This window comes from Accipiter gentilis, chromosome 4, assembly GCF_929443795.1.
Source record: "Accipiter gentilis chromosome 4, bAccGen1.1, whole genome shotgun sequence".
Taxonomy (NCBI): domain Eukaryota; kingdom Metazoa; phylum Chordata; class Aves; order Accipitriformes; family Accipitridae; genus Astur; species Astur gentilis.
This window is the reverse complement of record NC_064883.1, coordinates 23,921,625-23,945,451: the sequence shown is the minus strand read 5'-3', so window position 1 is coordinate 23,945,451 and position 23,827 is coordinate 23,921,625. Positions and strand designations below refer to the sequence as shown.

The following is a 23,827-nucleotide window of genomic DNA, read 5'->3' as shown; positions in this document are numbered from 1 at the left end:
TTTTAATTCCACTGCAGAATAGAGTCACTACCAATATCTGTGACGTTCCTGTATTTCAATTTCTCAGTTCCCCAAAGGGGGCCTATTAGCAGCTGCACAGCACTTAATCTAAAGAGTAATCAAGATAAGATATATCTGAGAATATGCTAATATTAATATTATCATTAATGCAATCCAGGATCTTATCAATGGACACTTAATTTACTGTTGCATAAATAAGCCTATTAGAAGATGAACAGGGGCAGGGGCATTCAGTGAAGGCTAAGCTAAGATTTTTGTGTTTAAAAGAAAGTAAGTTCCTACTGTGGACATTTATAAGGAACCTTTTAACTCCATGCCTTGAGCCATGTTTCGGTATTGTAAGAAGCACATGGGAAATCACAAGTTTCTCAATACTTTACTCAATACTGTGCAGGCATGTTCTTCATTAAAATGTGGGAGTGTGGGAGCATTCCTCCCCACTGCTTGCATTTGTTCTTCCACCTGTTAAGGAGAGCAAAGTCAAGCACAAAGTATGCCTTTACAAACTTGAGTTTGTACACTATGTCAGCACCTGATTTGGAGGACCTTTTTCTTAATAATTTTCAGTGGATCAGGTGTTCTGGTTGCGAAGACAAGATTCATTTTCCAGCTGGAGATTAGAGTACCAGATGTCTACATGCCTTTACCCAACAGATGCCTTCTCTCAACCCAAACATAACTTAATAGTGATCTTGCTCTTAGTTGGAGACTGCCACTCAACGCCAGTGGAGAAGGGTCCCAAATCTCCTTGAGGCCAGCACTTTGTGGTCATGCTTATAGGTCTGCACACACAAACGAATGGACAACATTGTTCCTCTTGTGGCTTTCACCGCATTATCTGTTTTTGATATATCTAGGTGTCGATAGGGAAATTTGGGAGATTTGCTATGATTTTCAGTGGGAACAAGGTCCTGACTCTCTGACCTACTATGGACATAGATTCACTTGTCTCTGCTGTCTGTGCAAAACATTCATAGTACAGCAACTTCTGTTTCTCAGCCTCTTTTTCACTTGCTTGTTGCCAGTTGTCGTGAAGGTGCACTGGATTCCTTCCAAGTGAGTAAAAGGGCTGACCTGGTTATGGGGAGCCTGGCGTGAAAGGGGCTCTAGGACTGAACTGTGTCTGGAGATAGAAGTACATGTTGTTTGTAGTCCAGAGTGACTCAGTAGTTTTCAGCAAAGTATTTATTTGTCTTCCACAGTCTGCGCTTCTGAATTGTTTGTGACCAAACGATGCAATTCCATACATTGATTTGGAAGCGTGGCTTACAGAGTTCTTAAATAACTTCCTATTGATAATAATCAATTGGAGAGAAGCTCTGCTCTGTCATGCTGAGCTCACATAGCTCTGCTTGCACTTGGAGTTGAAATCGTCATTAGTTATTCAGGTGTTGCCTAGTCTTTGCTATTGGATTCTCTGACTTCTTGGCCTCTTGCTCTAGTCTTTGAACAGGATATCCCTATTCTTTGCAGATGCTTCTGAAACTGCTGGCTTTTTTTAAACATTCTTGCTCTCCGTTCTGATGCTGTCAACTTCTGTTGGTGTTATAAGTTCCCATGTTGGGTAGCTCAAACAGTAATTTTTTTGGTTTAAAAAATGAGGGCTTATAAAACAGCTCTAGAGTTTGGGACTGATGGATGATGACTGTTGGAAAACGAAGTGTCACAAGAAATTGCACAATTTAAAAAATTCTTTTCGGCCCACTTAATCAAATGACTGCTGTCTCTTGGAGAAACTTAGGCACAATTTTCGATCAACCTATCACAAAACCAAAGGGGGAGGAGGCTAATCTGGGACTGAGGCTGTAGCGAGTAATAATATGCATTTGGTTTGCTGCCAGATTTGGTTTTCTTCCTGCCTTGTTGCCTCTTCTCCCTCTTTCCTTAAGGATTATAAGGCATTAGGCAAAATGTGTGTGATACTTTACCATATGTTCAATGTAATGCAGCTCTGCAGTATACATGTAAGGATAAGATACTTCACCAACCTAGCGGTATTTTATGAATACTTGAATGACAGTTAAATGTCAATAGTCTTGATGCAAGTCCTGCCTTCCTGAAGAGGAAAAAAGTGCTGAAAGCCAAACTTTGTTGTAGATTGCCACATGATGAAAGGGCATTGGGAGTGCCCTTTGATTGCTGGTGTAGGAGGGACTTTCAGATACACCTTTTTATAAAATATATGTATTCATAGTGTGTTTTGGTACTTTGTAGGCAAAGAAGATCTCAGATTTCTAGTTTATCATTCTTTGCAAGCTCATTTCAGGGAAAGTCTTTCCCTACTTCATAATGAGATTTGTTATGACAGTAAATGCATACGTCCAAAAAATCATCAAGCGAAAAAAAACCTCTGGTAGCTGCTGCTTCAGAGTTCATGTTGCAGAAATATCGTATCAGAACTCAGATTTTGAGGGGTGATTAGAAGACATAGATACCTTTGAAAATCCTAGTCTGGGTAAAAGGGCTGCATGGGAAATCTTTGTTTTGTGATATCTTCTCTTGTTTGGCCATGGTAGAGCTGAAAAGAGAGATATTCCCAAAAGCTATGGCTTAATCTCATAAAACAGACTTATGAGGGATCTTAAAGGCTCAGATGTAATGATCCTTATAGAAAGTATTTTTCCCAACATTTGCTCGTTGCCATGATCAGCACAGTAACTGCAGAGTCTGATAGAGAAGTCCTTTCCAGCTCTGGTAGTCAGTATATCTATGTTCACTTCTGATCTGTGTTGGTGCCCCTGAGTACAGGATCACTTTGGATCACTGGTTATTCTTCCTGCCACTGTTCCGCTTAGGGTACCTGTTTTTGGGACCCCTTTTGTGTCTAATGATCTGCTATAACACATTCATGATGCAGAAGCGTGTTGCATTGCAGAGAGTGTCATGATAAATTTTGCTGAGATTTACCCGAATTATGGAGGAACTACATACAAAGTTAAGATTCACTCTAAAACGTTTGCCACAGCAGCATAATGGATGTATGTTTTACACTGTTATGATAGATCTGGTATTGTATCATTCTTCTGGTACTCCAGGTCCCTTTTGTAGTCTCCTCAATAATCATACCAGTCTTTTAAGTGACTCAAGACTAAGAGCTTTTCTTAGGGCTCTGCTAGTTAAAACATTATTGCAGTTATCCTGGCAAACACTGCTTAAAGGTCAATCAAACCGTGTAAAACCTTCTAAAGCCTGATAAGGTTCAGCTCTCTAAATTGTGGGTCCTTCTGGCTAGTGTTGTCTCAGTGCTTTTCTCTCTCAAATCAGCTCAGCTGAGGTTTGTGGTCCTTCCACTGTCTGCAGCTGCCTCCCTCCAGCTTCCTCTCCCTTGAGAGGATGGGGATCCTTGTCTTCAGCTCCCATGGGTTTGAGCCAAAGCTGCTTCTCTTCCCTGGTAGACTGCCCTTCTGTTTCAAGGGAAGTAGCTCACTGGGCTGTTGTCATACGATTTGGTTGCCAGTGGAGGCCCATGTCTCTTCTGAGTCTCAATAACTATGGATGTGACGGGTGAAGTCCAGTACTATCAGAGGATCAAGCCCACTGCTCTTGGACACAGGATTGTGGTGTCTTCCTACACAGTATCTCTTTCTCATTCATCTACTTACATGCTTCAGTTTTTTGGTCCCTGAAGAATCTTTTTTCAGTATTGTATTTTCTAGAAACAGTGTAATTGTTGGCTTCTTGTATGTTAACCAAAACTGGTGTATTTAATGTCTCCAAAAATCACTGTGACTCCCATCCTGTCTCTCTTCTCTCTAGTTTTTGCTTCTTTAATTTAATTTAAACTACGTCAGATTTGCTATGATTATGGAAAACTTTCAGAGAAGAAAGCCTTCTGAGCCCTTCTAGTCATCTTCTTCCCTTTGGCTTGCCGGTGGCCTCCTGCGTAGTGTATGGGTATGCTGTCCTGAGGAGATGTCTTTTGGAGCGTGTAAAGGATCACAGAGGCCTGTCAAATGAAGTTTTGCTCTTCATAGCCACAGGTGCTCCCTGGTAGTACTCCTCTGAATCCATTGCAATATTTGCACTAATCTGAGGAGGAGAAATCATTGCTGCAGGGGTGAACTCTGCAGCGGCAGCTGTGCTGAGCCACAGCCAAGCATGGAACCACGTCAGTCTCCCCAGATGGAGGCATGTTCAGTGCAGAGGAGAGCTTTGCGCACAGAAGATTACATCTGTGAAAGCTTTTTAATACTTCAGTGGGGTGACTATGTGAGGGAAGGCTCATGTTTTTTCCCAGTAACATTATTGCGTGAGCGTTGAGCAGCAAAGAGTCCCATGAAGAGCTGCATGGGATTGCTGAGCAGATGGACAGGATGGGTTCTGCCAGGCTGTGGTGTGCACTTCCACAGTGGGGGCTGGCTGGTTGGGTAGGTTCGAGTGGAAAGCCAACATCACCTGAAATTAAAGACGTGATTATGTGGAAATCAAAGAAAGTGGCAAATTATGTAGAACTGTTTAACTGTTGAGTGGGTAGGAGTTCAACTTGAAAATTGGATTCAGGTAAAGAAAGCTAAGATGCACGGCATTGCTGCATGGCATTTGCCATCAGACAGCGAAATTTGGTGATTCCTCTGGTAATCTGACCGGCTCTGATTGTCTGTCTACACCAAATTCACTCTACAATCTTTTTTTTTTCTTTTTTTTTTTTTTTTTTTTTTAAGTGAAATGAATGTTACCAGACCAGAAAGCTGTAGCAAGTGACCATGCTTTAGAAAAAACATATTCCAGAATGTAATGTTAATACAAGGTTTAAAAAAAGTTTGTGTGGGTAAATGCCTTTTAATGGGGCCTTGATTCTGAACGTGTGATATATGTGAGCGTGGAGGCTACAGCCCTGACTTACAGCTCAAATATTGCCCAGAAGAATAGCAGTATGTAGGAACATGGTCTGTTCCAGAAATGTCTCCTTAGAGTATTTCAGCCCCTGAAATTTTGTGGGAATGAAAAAAATCCATCAGCTATTTCAGAAAATATATACAGTGAAAATGTTGATTCATTGTGATCTCCTAGGCTGTGTAAAGAGGAAAAGGAGTTTTGAAATGTGCTTTTCTCGCACTTTTTGTTTTTAAACAGGACTTTGATACCTGAACGTAGAGGGTGAGTCATATTTAAAAGGTATTATCTGTGGAGTTGATTGAGCAATGTATTGGTATGCCTAAGAGTCTGCAAGTTTTGTCAAGCTCTTCTTAGCCTGTGGTGCTGACAGAATGTTAGTAAACTTTCTGCTGTTGCCCAAGAACCATTTATGGGAAAAGTTAGCCATGTTGGTAGGCTCTAGGTCTCAAAGAGTGCTTGTTACTGCCAGTGGGGAGAGCTAATCTTTTGGTAAGCTTCCTTCTGTATACAAAATAAATGTAAGACCAGTTGAAAATGTTTGGAATATGTCATTGTGTTGCTGAAAAATGTTTTGGCCACTGGTACTTGTTGTATAAAGGAGCAAAGTTAGTGTGCACTCTATTTGTTACGTTTGAATACTTTATTTGTAACATAAAGGTGGCCTTAATGGAGGGGTTTTGCAGATTCCTCTGGTAGTAGAACTCTGTTCCTTTGTTTCTGAAGCCTACAAGAGATGCTGAAAAGGGTGCCTTTCTCTAAACGTTATTGATTCCATTCAGAGCTTGGAAAACATGCAGCTAAAAATGACCTCAAGGCGCCATCTGCTTCGGGGAGGGAAATGCCTTCAGTTCTCTTGACCATTAGATCCGTTGAGCTTTCCTTCTTGCCTAAATGGTGTCCTTGAGACAATAGTCCTTTCTACAGCTGAATGACACGGGGATCCAGATGGGTTCATCCTCAAGTGCTGCCGTGGCGTTGCTGCCCTTGTTCTGTGTTCTCTCCTCCTGCAGATGCATTGTGCGTCGGTCGTGCAGCTGTGCACGAGTAGCAGCTCGTTTGGGTTCTGCCCAGTCGAAACTGCCAGGCGTCCTTGGGAGAGGGGGTATTTCACGGAAGAGAGGTTTTCCTTGTTTGAGCCCTTTCCCTCTGACCTCATGCTTCTTCACAAGGAAGTAGGTTCACTGAGTGGTTGCACAGTCAAGTCCTGTAGTATCTAGTGAGATAGATGGAACACATTGCTCTAGTGAGATAGATGGAACACATTGCTCTACCGCTGTTGCATCTAGCATTGCTCTTCATGTTCTGTCTGACCCTCTGAAACCGACAGTCGCCGTGGGGGGCAATGGAAACGGCGGTGTCCCTGTGTCGCAGGGTGAGTCTCTGTTAGCTCTGCTCCCTGTCTTGGTTTTAGAAGTGTGATCTTCTATGGTCATCAAAGTTTTTGTATGAATTATGGCAGGAAAACATTCTGATCTTTACAAGTTTTCATTCGTGACTTGACTTTGTTTCCTGTTTATAACCCAGACTTTATTAATCACCCTTATAATAACCTATTTGATCACACTTTTCCTAGCCACTAGTCTTTGATGAAGAACCTTGTCAAATGCATTTTAAAAACATGAGGTTGAGCAGTCACCAGTTTTTCTGTTTTTGCCCCAGTAGTGATCTATTTAAGATCTCTTGCACATTAGTTAAATGTGACCTTTTATACATGAAATCTTTGCCGCTTCCCTTTCAGAAAAAGGAAAAAAAAAAAAAAGAAAAAGAAAAAAGGACTATAGCTTCCCAAAAGTTCTTGCAGTTCTTCCTTTTGCTGGGATGTGAAGACTTGCACAACAACAGAAGTTACAGTAATTAGTCTCATAGGAAATCAAAAGTTATAACTAAAATTGTCTTAAAGTCAAATTAATGTCATCCTCTATACCTAAAAGCATAGCGAGTATAAGAACCGGTACCACAGGTTTTTTTCTGGTGCTGGAAACAAGTGTTAGATTGCCTCTTGGGAAGCAGCATCTTGTCCATTCAGTTACTTAAATTTGTCCTTCTAGATCTGTGAGATCAAATGGTAGTTCACGCTAGATTTGCTAGCAGTGACAGCCTGATAGTTTTCCTGTCTTCATTGCTCCATTGTATAACCTTGGATGAATTTTTGTGAAAGGTGGAGGCAAGGAAGGAGATCAGGAGGATAAGTTTTCAGGGGAAAATGAGAATGATTTTTTCTTAGTTTGTTGTAACTGTTCAAAGGTGCTCACGGTTTTGGAGTGCTGGGAGGAGGTCTAGGGTGAGATGTGTGAGCAGATATAGCCAGGTCCATCACAGCTCAGCATCACACCTCTGCAGGACCTCAAGAGGATCCCTGCTGCTACCCAGGCGTTGGATCTGCAGTAGCGACACCTGCGTAATACATTGCATCGGTTTGTGCTCAGGACTGCTTTTTCCTAGTGCTGCTTCCCCCCCTCCCCCCCAATCTGTATTTCTGGGGACCTCTCTTACTTTACCCTATTGAGTAAGTTCAAACAGCCTCTGAGTTCAAACCCACAAATAAATAATAGAAGTTTTTTTTTTTTCTTTTTACTATTGAGAAGAATAATTACTGGCATTTTAGAGGTACAAGTAGTCCTTGCTTCTGACTCTGATTTCATTGATACTATGATGTTTATGCAGAGAAAAGCTATTTTAGGTCATGTTTACGACTTTGTCATGATCTTCATCTGCTGAGAGCTGGTGAAACCCCACCAAAGTGAACTGGGCCATGGTGCTGCATTCTGGCTGGTCCTGTTTAACTCTCCCCCTGCCCCACCCTCATTTGGCATGGAGAACAGATATGTGATCCAGGATTCAAAAATGAACACGGACTTCTGAAAGTCTTTTCTTATTTCTAGCTTTTCCTCAAAATAAATGACTTATTTACTAAGCATATCCCCAAAAGGCAGCTGTAAAAGCCTTTTCATCAAACCATGATTCTATTCTGCAGTTTTTTCGTTAAATAACTCCCTCTCCGCCCCCCCACACCCCCCCCCAGCCCCATAGATATTTAGATTTATGCAATGGCTAAAAAGAGAGAGCTTGCATGAAGAATGACAAATTGTGATGATTAATATAGTAAATGAGTGCCTATAAATATTTTGAGAATGCTAGGGAAGGTAAAAAAGAGATTTTGCAGTTCTTTACTATGCTGTGATATGTGAATCCAGTTCAGTGACTCTGAACTTTTGATTAAAATTAGATATTTGCAAATGGCAATAGAGAGGGCCTGAGGAAATCACATTGCATTTCTATTTTGTTGTCTATTTTTTAAAAAAGATTATTTGGCTTGGAGATATTTATTTTTATTAGACCTAGGCTTATTTCTCAATTTTGTCTCTGAGCAAAGTTTTTATTTTTTTTTTTCTTCCCAGTACAAGTAGAAAAGTAAGGTTTTGAACAAATTTCTTATTTTACATACAGCAACAATATACTGCATAACTCCGGATTTATTACAACACAGCTGAGGCTGAAAATTGTCCTTTTATAATGTGTACATGTGCTAATTAGCACTGTATTCCTCTACTGTAGCATAAATTTAAGTGTAACGATTATCTTCAAAAGCACAGCTAAAGTTCTTTTTAGGTAAATCTACATAAAACGTTTAGTATATTTTTCATTTAATTTCATTAATGTATTTATTTTGATTTTCCATGGACTTAATCTTTGTCCTTACTGAAGTTAAGAAACATTCATTTCGTACAGACTTAAAGGATTGTTAACAAGCTGAGGTTTCTATTCTCCTATTAAATAGAAGAGGGGGGGAAATTAAATTAATATCTAAGGAATCTATTATTTTGTAAATGTGACTGAATCCCAGAATGTCTGCTGTAAAACCTTTGTCTTACAAGTTCTGAAGCATAGCTTTTAAGTCCTCTCTTGCTATAACATTCCATATTATTTCCTCTCTTGATGCTTTTCTTTTGAGTCTACAAATTTGATCAGAATCTTTTAATTAGAAACCACAATGCTATAAATAGTAGTAAATACAAAATTCTTTACATCAAGGCGCAAGCATATAAATAGGATTCTCTTGTCAATTTAAAAAAAAAAATACATTTATCTCTTTTGATAGCAATTGTTATTATCTCTTTCAGCAAAACTTACTAAAAAACATCTAAGTGCTTTATGAAGGATAGTAAGAAACATGTATTATGAGGAATTGTACATTATATCACAATGTATTTTTAATTCTCTTTTTCCTTATTTTAATGAGGAAAAAGAATAGTCATCATGTTATTATGCTGCTTTCAACACCCAACTAATTCTATACAATGTGAGGAAAATATCTAAAATATTTCCTTTCAGAATTCTTATTAGTTTGATTATTAAAGAAAGTGCATAGCTTGTAAATGTTTCATTGGTGGTTAAAATATTTGACCTATTTGAAATAAAAATCTTCCAAACATATTGAAGGTTACTACAGTAAAGTGCAATGAGGCTCACCTTTGATCTGCGATGATATATGCTTGTTGCAGTTTATGTATGCGTATTCCCTTTGCAGATGCTCATTCTTAAAGGCCAGTTTCTGGAGAAAGCTGATCCCTGGCAGGGCTACTGAAGGGACTGTATCAGAAGTCATGATTATTCTGTTGTGTTTCTTTGTAATAATAAACAGTCGTACTTGGTACTGATTGCCCATCTCCTCTGTTACTGCAGTCATCCCTGAGGCATGGAGCAGGTGATTTAAAATAATTGGAATCGCATCCTTCTTGGTTTGGCAGAAAGGTTTGCGTACCACTTTTGTTTTTCTAGGATTCAAGCTTTTAATACTTGTTTTAGATAAAATATCTTTGTGGTTAGTGATTTGAAATAATCCTTTCCACTACATTTACTTTTGATTCCTTTCAGACAATTGCCGAGATGCTTGAACTTTGCAATATTTGACAAAAGTTAGCTCTTGCGTAGTTGCATTAGATGCATGGGATGCTTAGTGTTTTCTATACAGGGGCTTACAGGGTCATACACTTCAAGTGCCACTAGAAATTGCATCTGAAAGTACTGCAGCTAATTTCAGAGTTGTTATCGATATTTTCCTTCTTCAGTTGCATGACATTAAAATTTCAGAACTTTTGATAACATTGGAGGCATGGCACTGTGCTTTTCCATTAAGTTGTTAGGTTCTTCTTTCCTGGCTCTGGTTCATGTTCCGCATTGAGTGCATTTCCCCTGGTCTCCAAGAACTCCCCTTTTATGACTCAGTTGTCAGCCATCAACACGTCATGCCTATGGTTGTTGAAAAAGCCTCACATTTTCTGAGAAAGTTCCTTGGTTTAACTGAATGACATAATTGATTGTCTTGCTTCAGTGGTTTAGAGGGGACTTTGCAGGTGTGTCTTGTTACTTCTGCTTGAATGAGGTGGTATAGATAGAATAAAAGTACTTATTTCCTTTCTTTGGGTTCTTTTATTGACTTAGGTCTATGAGCGTAAGCTTCCTTTGCAGCTGGCCATTTTACCTATTCCCTGAGCAGACAGGTACATGTGCTTAAAAATAATGTAGAGTCAAGACTTTTAAAAATCTGTTTCTTTATTTTGTGGGTTTTAACCAGATATTCAGAAGAATTGTTATCCTAAAAAATGTACTGGCTGGCACTCTTAAGGTGCAGTTTTTTGTTACACTGAATGAGATCTGTTAGCTGTCATTGAAAGGGGGAATCTGCCTTCCTCTTCATTCTCTCTTGCATGTCCCCTCCAGCTTCTTTCCATTGCATCTGTTCGTGATGTGACTATATAGTTTATTTGGATCAGCTTATTTGTCTGACAGAAGATGGATCCACTCCCAAGTTACGATGAATTTTCTGATGCTGATCTGACTTTCTGGGTAGTCACACCAGTCGACAAGGGAGAGCAGGTGGGAACACGTGGCCAGGATGGGGCAGAACTGTTAATTTTCGGCAGCAGCCCACGGTATGCAGTGTTTTACAACCACATATCAGGGTTGAAGGAAGGGCTGCAATTTCTGGAAGGGGCTGAGTTTGGCTATCCAAAATGTGCATCTTGGTATCTCAGTAGGTTTGAGATAGGCTTGAGATACGCTTGATTGCCCTTCAGCTCAAATGTAATGGTAAGCTTCCTGGGATTCCACCAGTTGTCTTGGGGGTGGTTACATCTGACTAGTGTTTTTAATCTTAATTTATTAATAGGGATATTCTCCCTTAAATCCACATTAACAGCTTCTGTCAGGGAATAACTGTAGTCCAGGGTCACCTCAGAAATATATTAGCCTTGTAATTGTTTATCTTAGAGTCATGTTCAAGGGAGGAAATTCCCCAGACCAAATCAATATGATGCAAAATACCTAGCAGTTAAAAACCACACCAAACCAAAAAACTCTAGTCGTTTTTGCTCTTAGAGTGAATGAGGTGAATACATTTTAATGACAAATGCTACATTTAGTATATGTACCTTTAGAAATTTAAGTTAGGCTTTTTATATTCTTCCTTACTGACGAATTCTCTTTTGGTACTACCATATGGTCATACAGAAGACTTGGTTGTACTGTGTACAGAGATCTAAATGATGGCATATGTAGCTGTGTTGTTAACAAACAGAAATAATAAAGTGCTGTAGAATGTTCTTTGCGTTTAGTAATGTAACGATGAAAAGTGAACAACTGGGCTGCCATTACTCCTTTGATCAGAAAGTGGTTGTTGAAGGTTAGTTAAGGTTAGCAATTGTGCTGAGTGGAACAAGGGAATGACTAAACTAGCTTTGGCCCCTTGTACCTTTTTTGGTACTTGTTTTTTGGCCTGTCACATCCTGTTCATGAGCAGCAGGCTAAAATTTCACATCTAGCAAGAGAAGATGGAATTTTAAAATCATTCAAAGCAAAATCTGCTGCCTGAGAGTTGGAAAACAAACGGCAATGCTAACCTGATAATTTGTTGATGGTTGGTTTTGCTGTATTTTTTGTTACACTAGTGGGTGCAGGCCAGAAACAGCTAAATGATGGTCCTACATGTGCGTGGCCTTATGTGCTGTGGGTGTGTGTACATGCTGTAGGTGTCCATCACTGCAGATAACAGCTGGCTGTCATGGATCATTTGGGACTAGCTGCTTTTTTTTCTTTAGGCTTTTTTGGATAGAAAGTAGGCTTTTAATATTGGTGGTGGTGAATCACTGAAATTATTTACCCAGATAAGGTTAACTATGTTATATTCAGTTAGTTGGTCGAAGATTATACATTTGTTCAAAAGAGATGCTCTTATATCATCCAGAAATTACAAGAACTGCTTAGTGAAGACTTGTGGTCTGTGTTACAAAGCGGGTTAGGTGTAATGGGGATAGCTGAAATGATACCTGACTCTGTGTATTGTATCTACTGAGGGGCCTTCTAAGAATCTTTCAAGTTAATACTGCATCCTTCTAAACTGTAATGTAAATATGTGGAATTTCTCATCATGCAATTTTGCATGCGTGTTCACTGCAGTGGCACAGCTAGGCATTTTTGTAGAGGGCACTCAACCTGAGCATCTTCCAGTAAGATAAGCTGTCTTTTGTTTTTTTTTAAAGGAATCAACTGTTTGTAAATATGTATTCATGGTTGTTGTCTTTTTTATTTATTAGTACTCATGCATATATACGGAGACATAAAAGAAAATTCTGCTGTAGGGCAACTAAAAAATGTAGTAAACAAAAATGTCATGATTCCTTCGACTTCCCGTTTCTTTGTTGCTGTTCTTTTCCAGGGAAACTGGTATTCTCAACTATTCGGGATTTAATGCCTATTGAAAGCCTGCCAGTAGTTTTAGAGAGAGTGAACTTGATGATTCACATTATCCCATCCTGTCCTGTGTTTCCCAGAGTTTTCAATAAATCATTTGTTACAGTTGTACTATCCTGTATTGTATTTAGAGAAGTGTAGTTTAGAGTTGTAAGTGGTTCTTCAGTGTTCCTTTTTGGATTCCTCTGTCTACATGCTTCAAATCTTAATGTGCAGATTTCAATGGAAAGAAAATAAGAATGAAGTTGGGACTGCTCCAAAACGTCTGAAAGTAGCTTTTCTTATTAATTAGTTAAATAACATGGCTGTTCGTTTCTTGGGAGTTTTCAGGTCTAGAAACAACTGTTGCGTTTCCATTGGATAGTTGAGTATTTTCTTCCACTAGTACTGGAATAAATACTCTATTTCTGGCAGATCATGAGTTACAAAGTATTCCCATGTTTGTCCTCTATAGGACTGAATGAAAGCAATTAATTCAGGGAAAATATATGGCAAACAGAGAAAGAAAGAAAGAGATGTTTTCTCTAGCACTCTTTTTTTTCTTTGGTTTTAGTGACTGCTCAGGGGTTTTGAGTTTTGGGAGCCTTTTGGAGGAGATGGCTTACAGGGTAGTGGATTAGAGCTTTGTAGAAAATGCAACTAATCAGATTTTAGCCCATTGCTATCGTCTCACTATATGGGCTTATATGAGTGTCCAAATGAACAGTTTCTTTCAGGTAATCTCGGTGAGATTTGCGAGTGTATCCCAGACTGACCAAACCAGTAACATCTCGGCTATTCTCCACCGGTCTGTGTGCAGAGCCAGGTTAAGGAACAAGTAACACGCTAGCCAGGGGAAGTCTTCCACTTTCCTTTGCTCTGGGTTTTGCCCCGGATGGAGATTCAAAGAGTAGTTTCCTCCGGTGTGGATGGGTTAAGATGGGGGGCTACTCCCAGTCACAGGCTGTGTTGTTGGCAATTCTTGAATAAGCCTTGTACGTTCAGAAAACAGATTTTTTGTTTGTTATCATAGACTGCTTTGTCCATTTCAATGCAATTTTATTTGGTTAATGGCATATTGTTAGTTAGTAAATATAATTAATTTCTGCATTCGCAAACCTGTATGATATGTTTTGTTGTGGCTGAATACTAATTCCAGTCTTTTCAATATTGCAGTCTACCCACATTGCTCGAGCCAGCTTCCAGGTTGATGCTTTTGGATCGTCTTTCATCCTAGATGTGACGCTAAACCAGTAAGTAATGAGTGTATCTTACTCTATGTTTGTTCAAGACCTGGTGCCAGCGAAATGTCATTTTCCAATGGAGGCTTTAGAGGTGGTATTATAGCACATATGTTATTTCTAGGTATTGAGTTCATCTGTAGCAGTGTATTTTAAGGTCTTATGTTATTTTCTCAAGTACCATTGTAGGTTTTGATATTCTGTTGTTACTACTTGGTAGCTAATGCAGCGTAACTAACGTTTTAGTGTTATAATTTAATTTGCCATCTTTCAGTTTACCATAAAGGCAAATTACTATACTCACACAGAGCCTCCCTGGATATTAAAAGATGGATTTGCTGAAAACTGGTAGCTGTTAGCATTTTAATAACCAAGTGTAAAGTACTGGAGATACAGCAATTGCACGACAGCTAATCCTCAAAAAAGAATGAGATGGATAGTTGGGAATGAAGTTTCTCCGGATGCGTTTACGGTCTTTTGGGAACAGAGAAGCATTACAAGGCAGTAGCACGCTGTGAACTTCAGTCTACGAGGAGAGATTGAACAATAGTAAACTTAAAGTGAAATCTGCTATGTGGCTTTCAGTAATGAGTTTTTGAAGTAGCCTCTTAGCACAGCTGTTTTAAAATAGTTGCTTTGCTTTACTGTTCTGAAGTGAAAAGAGAATAAATAATATAGTAAATAGAAATGCTTTGTTAAGTAATTCAGCTCCTAATAATTGAACACAATGTTGCATGGCTCGGCGTAAGAGTTTGTGCTCAATCACTCCAAGTTTTTCTGCTATAAAGATGAACCGTTTGGGCTGCAGTGGGAGCCACTCAAATTTAAGTTTTTTTCACTTGTAAACACATTTTAAACAGTGGCAACTTCTTTATGTGCACTGGCATGACTTAAAAAACACATGTGAGTCCTTGCTGGTTACAGGCGGCAGAGACACTGTGCTGCTGGAAGAAGAGGGAAAGAGGCTGGTTTAGAAGTATGATTTTATAACAGATGCATTTTAAAGAATTCTAGAGGAAGAATTTTCTGCTGAACCAGCACCAAATCCTCAACATTCAAATGTTTGTTGGAAATAGCAGTTTAGTATACCTATTTATACGAGGGTAGGGTGCACAAACGTGTTTTTACTTTTGGTGGTAGATTAATGGTGTGGTCACAGTTAGTTTCTGAAAGGTCAGGATTGTCCTTACAGTACGAATTTCAGGTCATCTTAGTAAAAGCAAACACTTTTACTAATGGTATATGAAAAAGCAAGTTAAGGATGAGATTTTATGAGCTGCCACAGTTCTCTGTAGGTGGATTTTTCGTTTACGCACATGTATATATGCACATAAACACACAGACAAATGTGTAAGTTTAAAATTTGATTTGTTTTGAGCTGGATCCTACTTCTGTGTCATTCTTTTATTGTCTTTGATGATATTAGACCCGTATTTGTAGAAGACTGTCAAAATGTATCCTTATTGTTCTTAAGAGTGCCAGAATCCAACTTAAATATGAACTTTTCTTGAGGAGCTATGCTTTTTATAATGTGAAAAAGTCCTAATGAAAACAAGAAGGCTGCAAGGAAATTAAGATGTTTGGCTTCTGTCATAATATTTAAATCAACATTTAAACTACATCTGAAATAGCATTTGCAGATTATCAAATAAAAAGAGGGCCAAGTATAGCAGAGTGATATTTAAAATGTATTTTTAATTATTATTCCTGTGAACAAATTGTTTCATTCAGAAGGCTGTATATATTTTTCTTCTCTTGCAATTCTTACTCTCCCTACTATATTATGTATGTATTTTCTAAGGGTCCTGAGAGAAAAGCACTATTTAGCCCACAGTAGCTTCATAGTTGAAAAGTAGTTGAATTCTTTTAAGGAGCAAGGTTCAAGATTTTAGTTTTCCTCTGGAAAAAATATCAGCTTAGTACTTATAACTGAACCTCTGCTAATATCAAAAGCATGCTGAAGCAGGCCCCTGTGGTAAAATTAGCTCTTATGTGTAATACACATTTGAGGAATGTTAAAGGAGGTATGGGGAACAGAGGGGGGGGGGAAGTAATTTAAAATACATAGGTTATCAGGAAGGAGAGACTCTCCCTGGCTTTGTCAGTTTCCTTTCTTGCAGTCTCCCTGTTGTTTAAAGGCTGGTGTGCATGTCTTGTACATCTGAAGGTATCTCAGCGTCATCTCTAGTTACAACGTAAGTGGTGGTCAGTCACAGCGGCAGTGTTCGTTCTTCTGTATGGTTCCCCAATTTATGGAGAAAAAAAGTTCAAAATTAAAATGATAGTAGCAAACAGAGAGCTTTAAGAAAAAAAAAAAAAAATGCCCCTGACCCCTAATGTCTGTCTGCAAATAGATTTTCTTCTTTTGCTGCTCTTTTTGTGGACATTATTTTCTCTATTCTCTTCAAATTAATCTTTTTATCCAAGAGTCAGTTTCTCTGTTTCCTCCACTGCATTTGTCTGTGCTTTGTTATACATTCCCCTGTTACGTACCCTTTTGTATTTTGTAGTCTGTTGTGTTTGTGTATTTTTCCATCTTTGTTCTTACTCAGTTCTCCAAAGAGTCGTACATTTCTTTCTCTTCTTTTTCCATCAGGAATAATTGTCCCCTCTGCCATCGTCATAGGTGCCACACAAATTTCTTGTTTTTCTTGCAATCTTTTTCTTGACAACTTTATGTACACTTTGACAGTTGAGGCTGGCAGAAATATTTATGGTCTCCTACTTGTCTCTCGTCCCCCATTGCCTGATACCCTGTGTTTTATCTCTTCACTTCACCAAACGAGACGCTACTATTGAATCTGGGCGTTAGCTGAAGCAACCTTCCTTTCCTAGTCCCTTCCTCTGCCACCTCTCACAACAGTGGCCTCTCACCAAAGGCTGATCTCTGCATTGAAACAAGCTGGGAAGATACAGGAGCAGGCCAGGGAAATCAAAAAGCAGAGCTTACACTGACATTTCAGACATCAGGAAAACTGAGGCCCAGGAGGGGACTGTTCTGCCAGGCCTAGATGCAAGTGAGAGAAAGGAAAAAAATTTTTTCCGACTGACACTACAGTGTGGCAGTTTAATTTAGCATTGAAATCTGCGTGCTTTCTTCTTGCTCATTTTGGATCTCGACCAGTTTTGAATGCATGTTTGTTCACATTAAATGTGTATGTGAGATACACTGCAACATTACCTTGAATGCTAATAAAAAAATGATGTTAAAAGCTGGTATAATTACAACAATGTAGTTTCCTTTTTTGCAGTGATGGTGGTATTTTCTCCACATACATCATCATTCTTTCTCTCTTCCTTTTTTCCCTGGGTTGCCATAGCATCTCTACAATGAGCTTTTTTTGAGATAACAGTGTTTCTTTTTAAACTTTTTTTTGCCTGTTCAACTGTCTGAAGTGTTTACAAAGGAGCTTTCAGATCGAATCAGCTGTATTCTTAAAAGGTTCAATCCCTTAGGCAAAGGTTAGGGACACATTAGTTGCGTCGGTGTGTTTATGAATCCATTGCCGTGGTATCCTTATGCGTTCAGAACTGTATCTAATGGAGCTGTTTTCTGTGGCCGTCTTCATTAATGCTGCCTTCAGCTGGGGCCTGACCGCTGGGCCGCGCAGGCGGGCGCTGCTCGCAGCCTTCCCGCCTTCAGCCTGCGTCCAGCTCTGGCCACCGACCCAGAATGGTGCAGGAGTTGCATAGCAATTAAGTGTGCTTATTTATTTGTTTTTTAATTCCTCCGCCTTGAAGTTTTTAATGCTGTGATGGCTCAGCAAATGACTTATTTCTTTTTTCATGCAGAATATTTCTTCTTAAATGTAGCTACGTGACCATTTACACTCTCATCTTGGGTTGTAATTATGTGATTAAACAGCAGAGCTCACCGGGAAGCAGGACATGTTTCCGAAAGCATCTTTGAGTCCCCTTTTGGTCTCTCATCTTGGGTTGTAATTATGTGATTAAACAGCAGAGCTCACCGGGAAGCGGGACATGTTTCCGAAAGCATCTTTGAGGCCCTTTTGGTCCTGTGGACCACGCGGATCTCTCTGAGGGGACCTGGGCCAGAGCATGTTCATCTATCTGCATGTGAAGCAGCAGCGAGACCTCACAGCATAATGGCCCAAAGCAAGCTGTGATCACGGAGTTGGATTGGGAAAGAGTGTGCTGGAAGTTGGATAATCAGAAAAACTACAGTATCTGTGCTTGTCTGGAGTGTGGACAGGCCCTGGCATGGGGTGACCACCCCAGGTTCCCTTTGTGGTAGCCACGACGGGCAAGAAGGATGATCAAGGCCCTTGCTAGCTGCAGCATCATCCTTCATACGAGGGCTCTGGTATCTCCTGTCATGGAGATGGGCAGAGGGCGTCTTGAGCCTGCATGTGAATTGTGGTCACTTCTGAGGTGCAGTGTGGACACCAGGTGCCCTGCTGAGGAGACTCTCGGCCTTCAGAAAGCTCCGTGGGGCATCTGGCCACCTGTGTGCGCCCTGGCTCCTCATGCTGTAACAAGAACAGCCCTCTCCGATCATGGCTTTTTTTCTGTGAGTGAACACATCGATAGCCTGAGATCCTCATGTTCGTGGTGACAGGGAAGTACTCTGAAGGCTCATGAGGATTTCAAGTTTATATTCAGCACTTCAGGACTGCTCTGTCCTTCCTGGTGACACTCAGTTGCTAGGATGGAGCATGGTTGCCACCTGCTTTTTCATCTTGCAACACAAATTTGATTCCTTTGGTCCATGTATTAGTGGAAAATAATCTATAAAGTAGTAGTAGGCTGGGCAAGATGTGCTCAGAAACCCTACCCCTTTAGGAAGCTCACACATCTTCTGTTCCCATCAAGTGCCTGACTGTATGCCGGAGGAGTACCGACACTGGGTATAAATTGATGGTCATGACAATCAATGACATTCAGAAGGCTGAAAGATTTCAAATGAGGCAAGTTTTATAAACTATGCTATTACTCTAATATCTATGTGGAAAATAAATGCACTTTTCATTTATCAAAAGGTAAAAAACCCCTTTGGCAAAACCAAAGAAGCTTCTTCAGAAAATATGGGTAGGTATTTTAGTATATTTCAGTCTTAATTTAAATTATTTCTGGTTAGTGATACTGGAAGGTTCCTGGCACTCCAGGAATTAATTAATTTGCCTTGCCACTGAATAGTTTTCGCAGCTTATGCTGAGAAGGATACAGACATTCCTCATGCCTTGTGGGGAATGTTTATTAGGAATGTCTTTTAACTAGAGTTTCGCAAACCTTACAGACTCAGATTGTAAACTTCATCAAAAAATCCTGAAAACAGAAGCAAAATAAAAGGCAGCTTGACAGACAAGTGCCAGCTTTTTCATGAGACAAACTGCTGAAACCTTGCCTGTAATTTCTCTTGGCAAATGGTCTCCAACACTAATATCAATGTGTCATGTAAGCTGTAAATGAAAAACATATTCCTAAACTTGCTCTAAATCGTAAACATTTGGCTGTGTGGAATTCAAAAGCATTAGCTTCCTGATGTGGTTTAAAAAATGCAGTTATACCGTTACTGACTATTATAATTTCTGGTAGTCTTTCTCCTGCATTGCCAACCATGAGTCTCATGCTCCTTCTGGTCACCCGCAGTTCGGGTGTGTGGTTGAGGGGCTCTGCGTGATGTGACGTGACATGACCTGCTGGGTTGTGCTGCCGGGTGTGAGAAGACCCGTCTGCCTTTTCTGCTCTAAAAGTACTCCGTGCTTTATGATCTCTGTTACTGTTGTGATGACTCCTGGTAACTGTTTGGGTAACTGCATGTGGTAATTGATGGTCAGATCAAACCTGAGGAGGAGCAGCTCTTCCTTTAAGCTGTTTTGGGTCTCCTTAAAGTCCAACTCAGTCCCTTATTAGTTATTTTAATGAATGACTTGGGTTCACACAATCCCAATTGTTCTCACTAGCAGCTGGAATTTATTGGGATCGAGGGAATTCAAGCTCTGTTCACTTTCTTATTCATGCCCTGTGCGTGCAGGCTGAGGAGACCCACTTGGGTACGATCACATTTTGGTAATTGATTCTTACTTAAAATAATGCCTTTTTTTTTTTCACCATATGAGAGTGCTCTGAAAATTGTAATACTTAGTACCAATTTACAGGTAGCACGATATAGACTGGGTTCAGGTGTTCTGAATGCATTACTGAATCATGTTCTGCCCTATTTTTGAATTATTTGTTAAGTGATGTTTATCATGTGCTCTGTGATCAGAACGCCAGCTGACCCAACAGGATTGTTCTTTCACAACTCTATTTTGCAAAGTCATTCTCCCCCCGCCTCTCAGTCTCTGACAGAAAAAATTGGTGTGGTCATCATTGCAAACCAGAGTTAAGAAAAACTTTCTCCCTGATATTGTTGCTTAATTTCAGAGGTTGATCTTGTTCTCTGGAAGGCATTTATTCTGCACCTCTGTTTGTGTTAGCATGCTTTGCTAAAACATATTTTGCACAAACTGTTTTTGAACGGCTTATATTATTTTTTTTTTAATATGTAATTAAAAATGTCAGTTCTGCAGAAATTTCTTCCAACTAATTCTGCCTGGGCTAAAAGACAAAGGTGAGATGAAAAATCAAGGTTTTACTAGTGTATCCCTAAACAAATCCTGAGGCTAGGGAGAATGCCTGGGATTTTGCAGTTAGACCTGTGTAGCATCAACATTAAGGGTTCCTGCCTTTTGTGTTGTTTCTTTTTGTTTGTTTGGTTTTTTTTTTTTGGGGGGTGTGTGTCAGTTTTGTGTTGAAGAAGTATGGGAATGAAGAATTTATCAAAATATAAATTGTTTGAATAATTACCCTCAATGATAGAAGTTTGAACATTAGTTTTAGACTGAAAAAGCCCTGTAGGATTGAGTTTTCCTCCCACCTTGGTATGTATAGCATTATCAGCCTTCTTTTTGTTATGTTAATTAGGCTGAGCTCCTGGATCTTTGATAAAATGGCACCTTTTAAGTCCTTTAATAATTTCTGTGCCTTTTCACCAACCTCACCAGTTTGTCAGTATCCTTGCTGAATTGTAGACTCAGTACTGCATTTTGGCAGTGTCACTTATAAAGGTAGCACAACTTTCCCATTTCTAACTGATGCACCTCTTTATGTAGGTCCTAAGATTTTCTTTTTTCTTTCTTTTTTTTCTTTTATTTTTTAAAAACTTGCTTATTCCAAGCTTAGAATTGACTGTTCATTAAATATGAACTGTGTTCTTTGATCTTACTATATCATCACTATTCCTATTATTGAATTTGCAATCCTGTACGAGAAAAATATCAGGTTACTCTGACAAGAAAAAATTTCCATAAACCTATGTTGATTATCAGTAAGTTTAATACCTTCCTTTAATTTGTTTTATATAATGTTCCATTATGCTTAAGACTTCTTTTGGAAAGGCTAAATTGCTTTTGATAACTCTGTTACTTTTTATTTTTTAATATTATAATGTAGTTTTAGGTTAACAAATTTGTGTTATGATTATTCGTCTATTACTGTCAATAGATTTTTTTTTTGTTTTGTTGATTTAGTACCAGCTCTTGGTAAAGGCTGTTGAAATCAACACATGTTTGCAACTGACTTCAGTTGGATGGCGATACGGAAAGTCGCTTGCAAGTGCTTAATTGGCATTCTGGTTAAAATGAGAACAAAAAAGGTAATTTGTTTCATTCACCTATTATTACCAAGTGTGTCACTGTAACGTAGTTCTAATCACATGCAAGAGAGTTACCCTGATGTTTCTGAAACATCACTTAAAGCTCAATGGTTTGTGACTTCTAAGTAAAATAGCACTTGAAAACATTTATGTGTGTATACAAAATCTGTGCGTCCTGTCATAAGATACTTTCCTAGGCCATTAAAAACAGTTTCTGAAAAGGTCAGTCCTTCGTTTTCCTCTCAATGGACGTGATAAAGAATATTTTACTGCTTTTAGGTAATTGCATTCATTGGAAGCAATATTTGTTGTTTTATAGTAGAGTAATTAAAACATATGGGATTATCACTGAGTAAATTGCCTTTCCAGGGTCTGAATTTTTTTTGACACAAAAATAATTATACAAAAATATATTACTGTGTATTTGTGAGTGTGTGTGTGTAGGAAGAAAATGATTAATTATTCTGGAGAGATATTATCATTCTATTACTATAATGTTTTTCTTTCTTGATGATATTCCTTAGATTACCAGATCACTTAGGAGCTATGTATCTTATACGCATATATACAGAGATACCTCATATGTACAGATCAATCATGTGCTATATTTAGCCTCTTCTTTAAAGTAAAATGGTTTAAACTAGGGAAAGAATCAAATTGCTTAACATGTTTCAGTGCCTCTGAATTTATCTTCTGAGTGCTGAGTATCTCCAAGTGGCAGTAACTTTAACAATCAAATGACCTCTAGCCATTATGAAAGATTTTAAAAGAAAAATTAATTGTATTTTTGATTTAGCCTTTGCAAAGTGACTATGATATGCAAAGTGTAATTTCTGGATTTACAGTTGAAATGGAATTATATCCTCATATGCTAACAATAGTTTGGGCACCAGAGTCTTTACTTGAATGTTTGGATTGTATATACATTAATGCCACTTCTGTAAATAATATAAACCAAACCATTGACCTTTCCAACTACTTCTATACTTGGTTATGGTTTAACAGCTAGAATAGAATTTGTATTTTCAGAAGCAAGCAACAGCTATACAAGTTGGCCTAATAGAAATGATTATCTTTTCTTACTTTTCTGTCACTTAAATTCTCAGACCACTGCGGCTACAACACTACTACTGTCCTACGAATTGTTACATATAAATACTAGTAAGAGTAAGACATATGAAGAGGGTAGCAAACAGGAAAATGCATGAACTAGAATGTGAATAGCAGGTATTTTCTATGCTGTCACTGATGGGGCACCTCCTCCGTGAGTCAGCAGCCTGCCTGCTGATAGAGTTTCCTTCATGTGCCTCTCCCTGTGTTGTCCAGCTGCTCTACCCTGTTTTTTACTTTCTCCTTGAGAATTCCTTTGGCATCATGACGTTCTGTATATGTGCATTCAAAATAGCACTTACAGAAACAGAGGAAGTGCTGTGGGCCTTTTAGCTTGGGGCTCAAATACTTTCCTCAGCTAAGCAGTGAAATGAATTGGAATCCCCTTTTCTAGACAAGGAGTCAAGTGATGCATGGAGCTAGGAATGAATATATGGTGAATGAAAATAGTAGACATTATTAGGCTTTCCGGGGGGAATTGGAGGACCTAACGGATGGCTGAATAACCATCAGCATACAAACTCACGGTCTTTAATTCCACAAGATCATTACATGAGGAATAGGTTATTCAGCCCTCTTCTACTCAAGATAGTGGTTCTACTTAAGAAATGTGTTTTTAGTCCAGAGACTGAATCAACAGGCAGTATTAAAACAATATGTTGTTAACATATGGAACAACTTACCTGGCAAATAACAGTGCTTGACTTGTGCACACAAACTCTGTTGTATCAAAGCAATGGACTCATTTGCTTTCTTTGCAGTCTCTATTACAGATACAAGGTGCTACCTATGAATTCTACAGCTGTTTGTTTCTGTGGTTATGTGAGATTTATATAGCATTTTTTAATGTGTATTGCTAGTAAGATTCAAGACAGATGTGCTCACATTTGCTCACTCAGTGGCTGGAAACAAGCTTCTTTCGACAGACTTTCTGTATGGTGTGTAGTCTTTAATGTAATTGTTTTCATTTGGTTAGGACCTGCTAGTGGGTAAAACCTCATTTGCAGACAGTTGTGTCATCTTAATGCAGAAAGTTTGTTTCCTTGAAGAAAACGAACCAAATTCTGTACTTTCGTTTGAATGGCTTTGCGCATGTTGCTCTGATTCTCTTCCCCGCTGTCTTGGCATGAGAAGCGCACCCAGCGTAAAGACCCGTCCATATGGGGAGACTTCCCAAAACATGCACGAAAATCAGTTTTTCAAATCCTGGAGCACCAATTAGCAAATGCAAATG

The 23,827-nt window shown here is 39.0% G+C and overlaps 1 protein-coding gene across 8 annotated transcripts in view; it reads left to right on the top strand.

Moving 5' to 3' along the window:
* ADAM22 (ADAM metallopeptidase domain 22) overlaps positions 1 to 23,827 on the top strand; it is a 139,991-nt gene that overhangs the window by 3,678 nt on the left and 112,486 nt on the right. For 7 of the 8 annotated variants that reach the window (XM_049798187.1, XM_049798185.1, XM_049798186.1 and 4 more), the window contains exon 3: positions 13,762 to 13,838. In XM_049798187.1, coding sequence (XP_049654144.1) covers positions 13,762 to 13,838 — 77 coding nt within the window. Of the gene's footprint in view, positions 1 to 13,757; positions 13,839 to 21,358; positions 21,484 to 23,827 lie in introns of those variants that run through there. The other variant, XM_049798188.1, reaches the window with a different exon arrangement.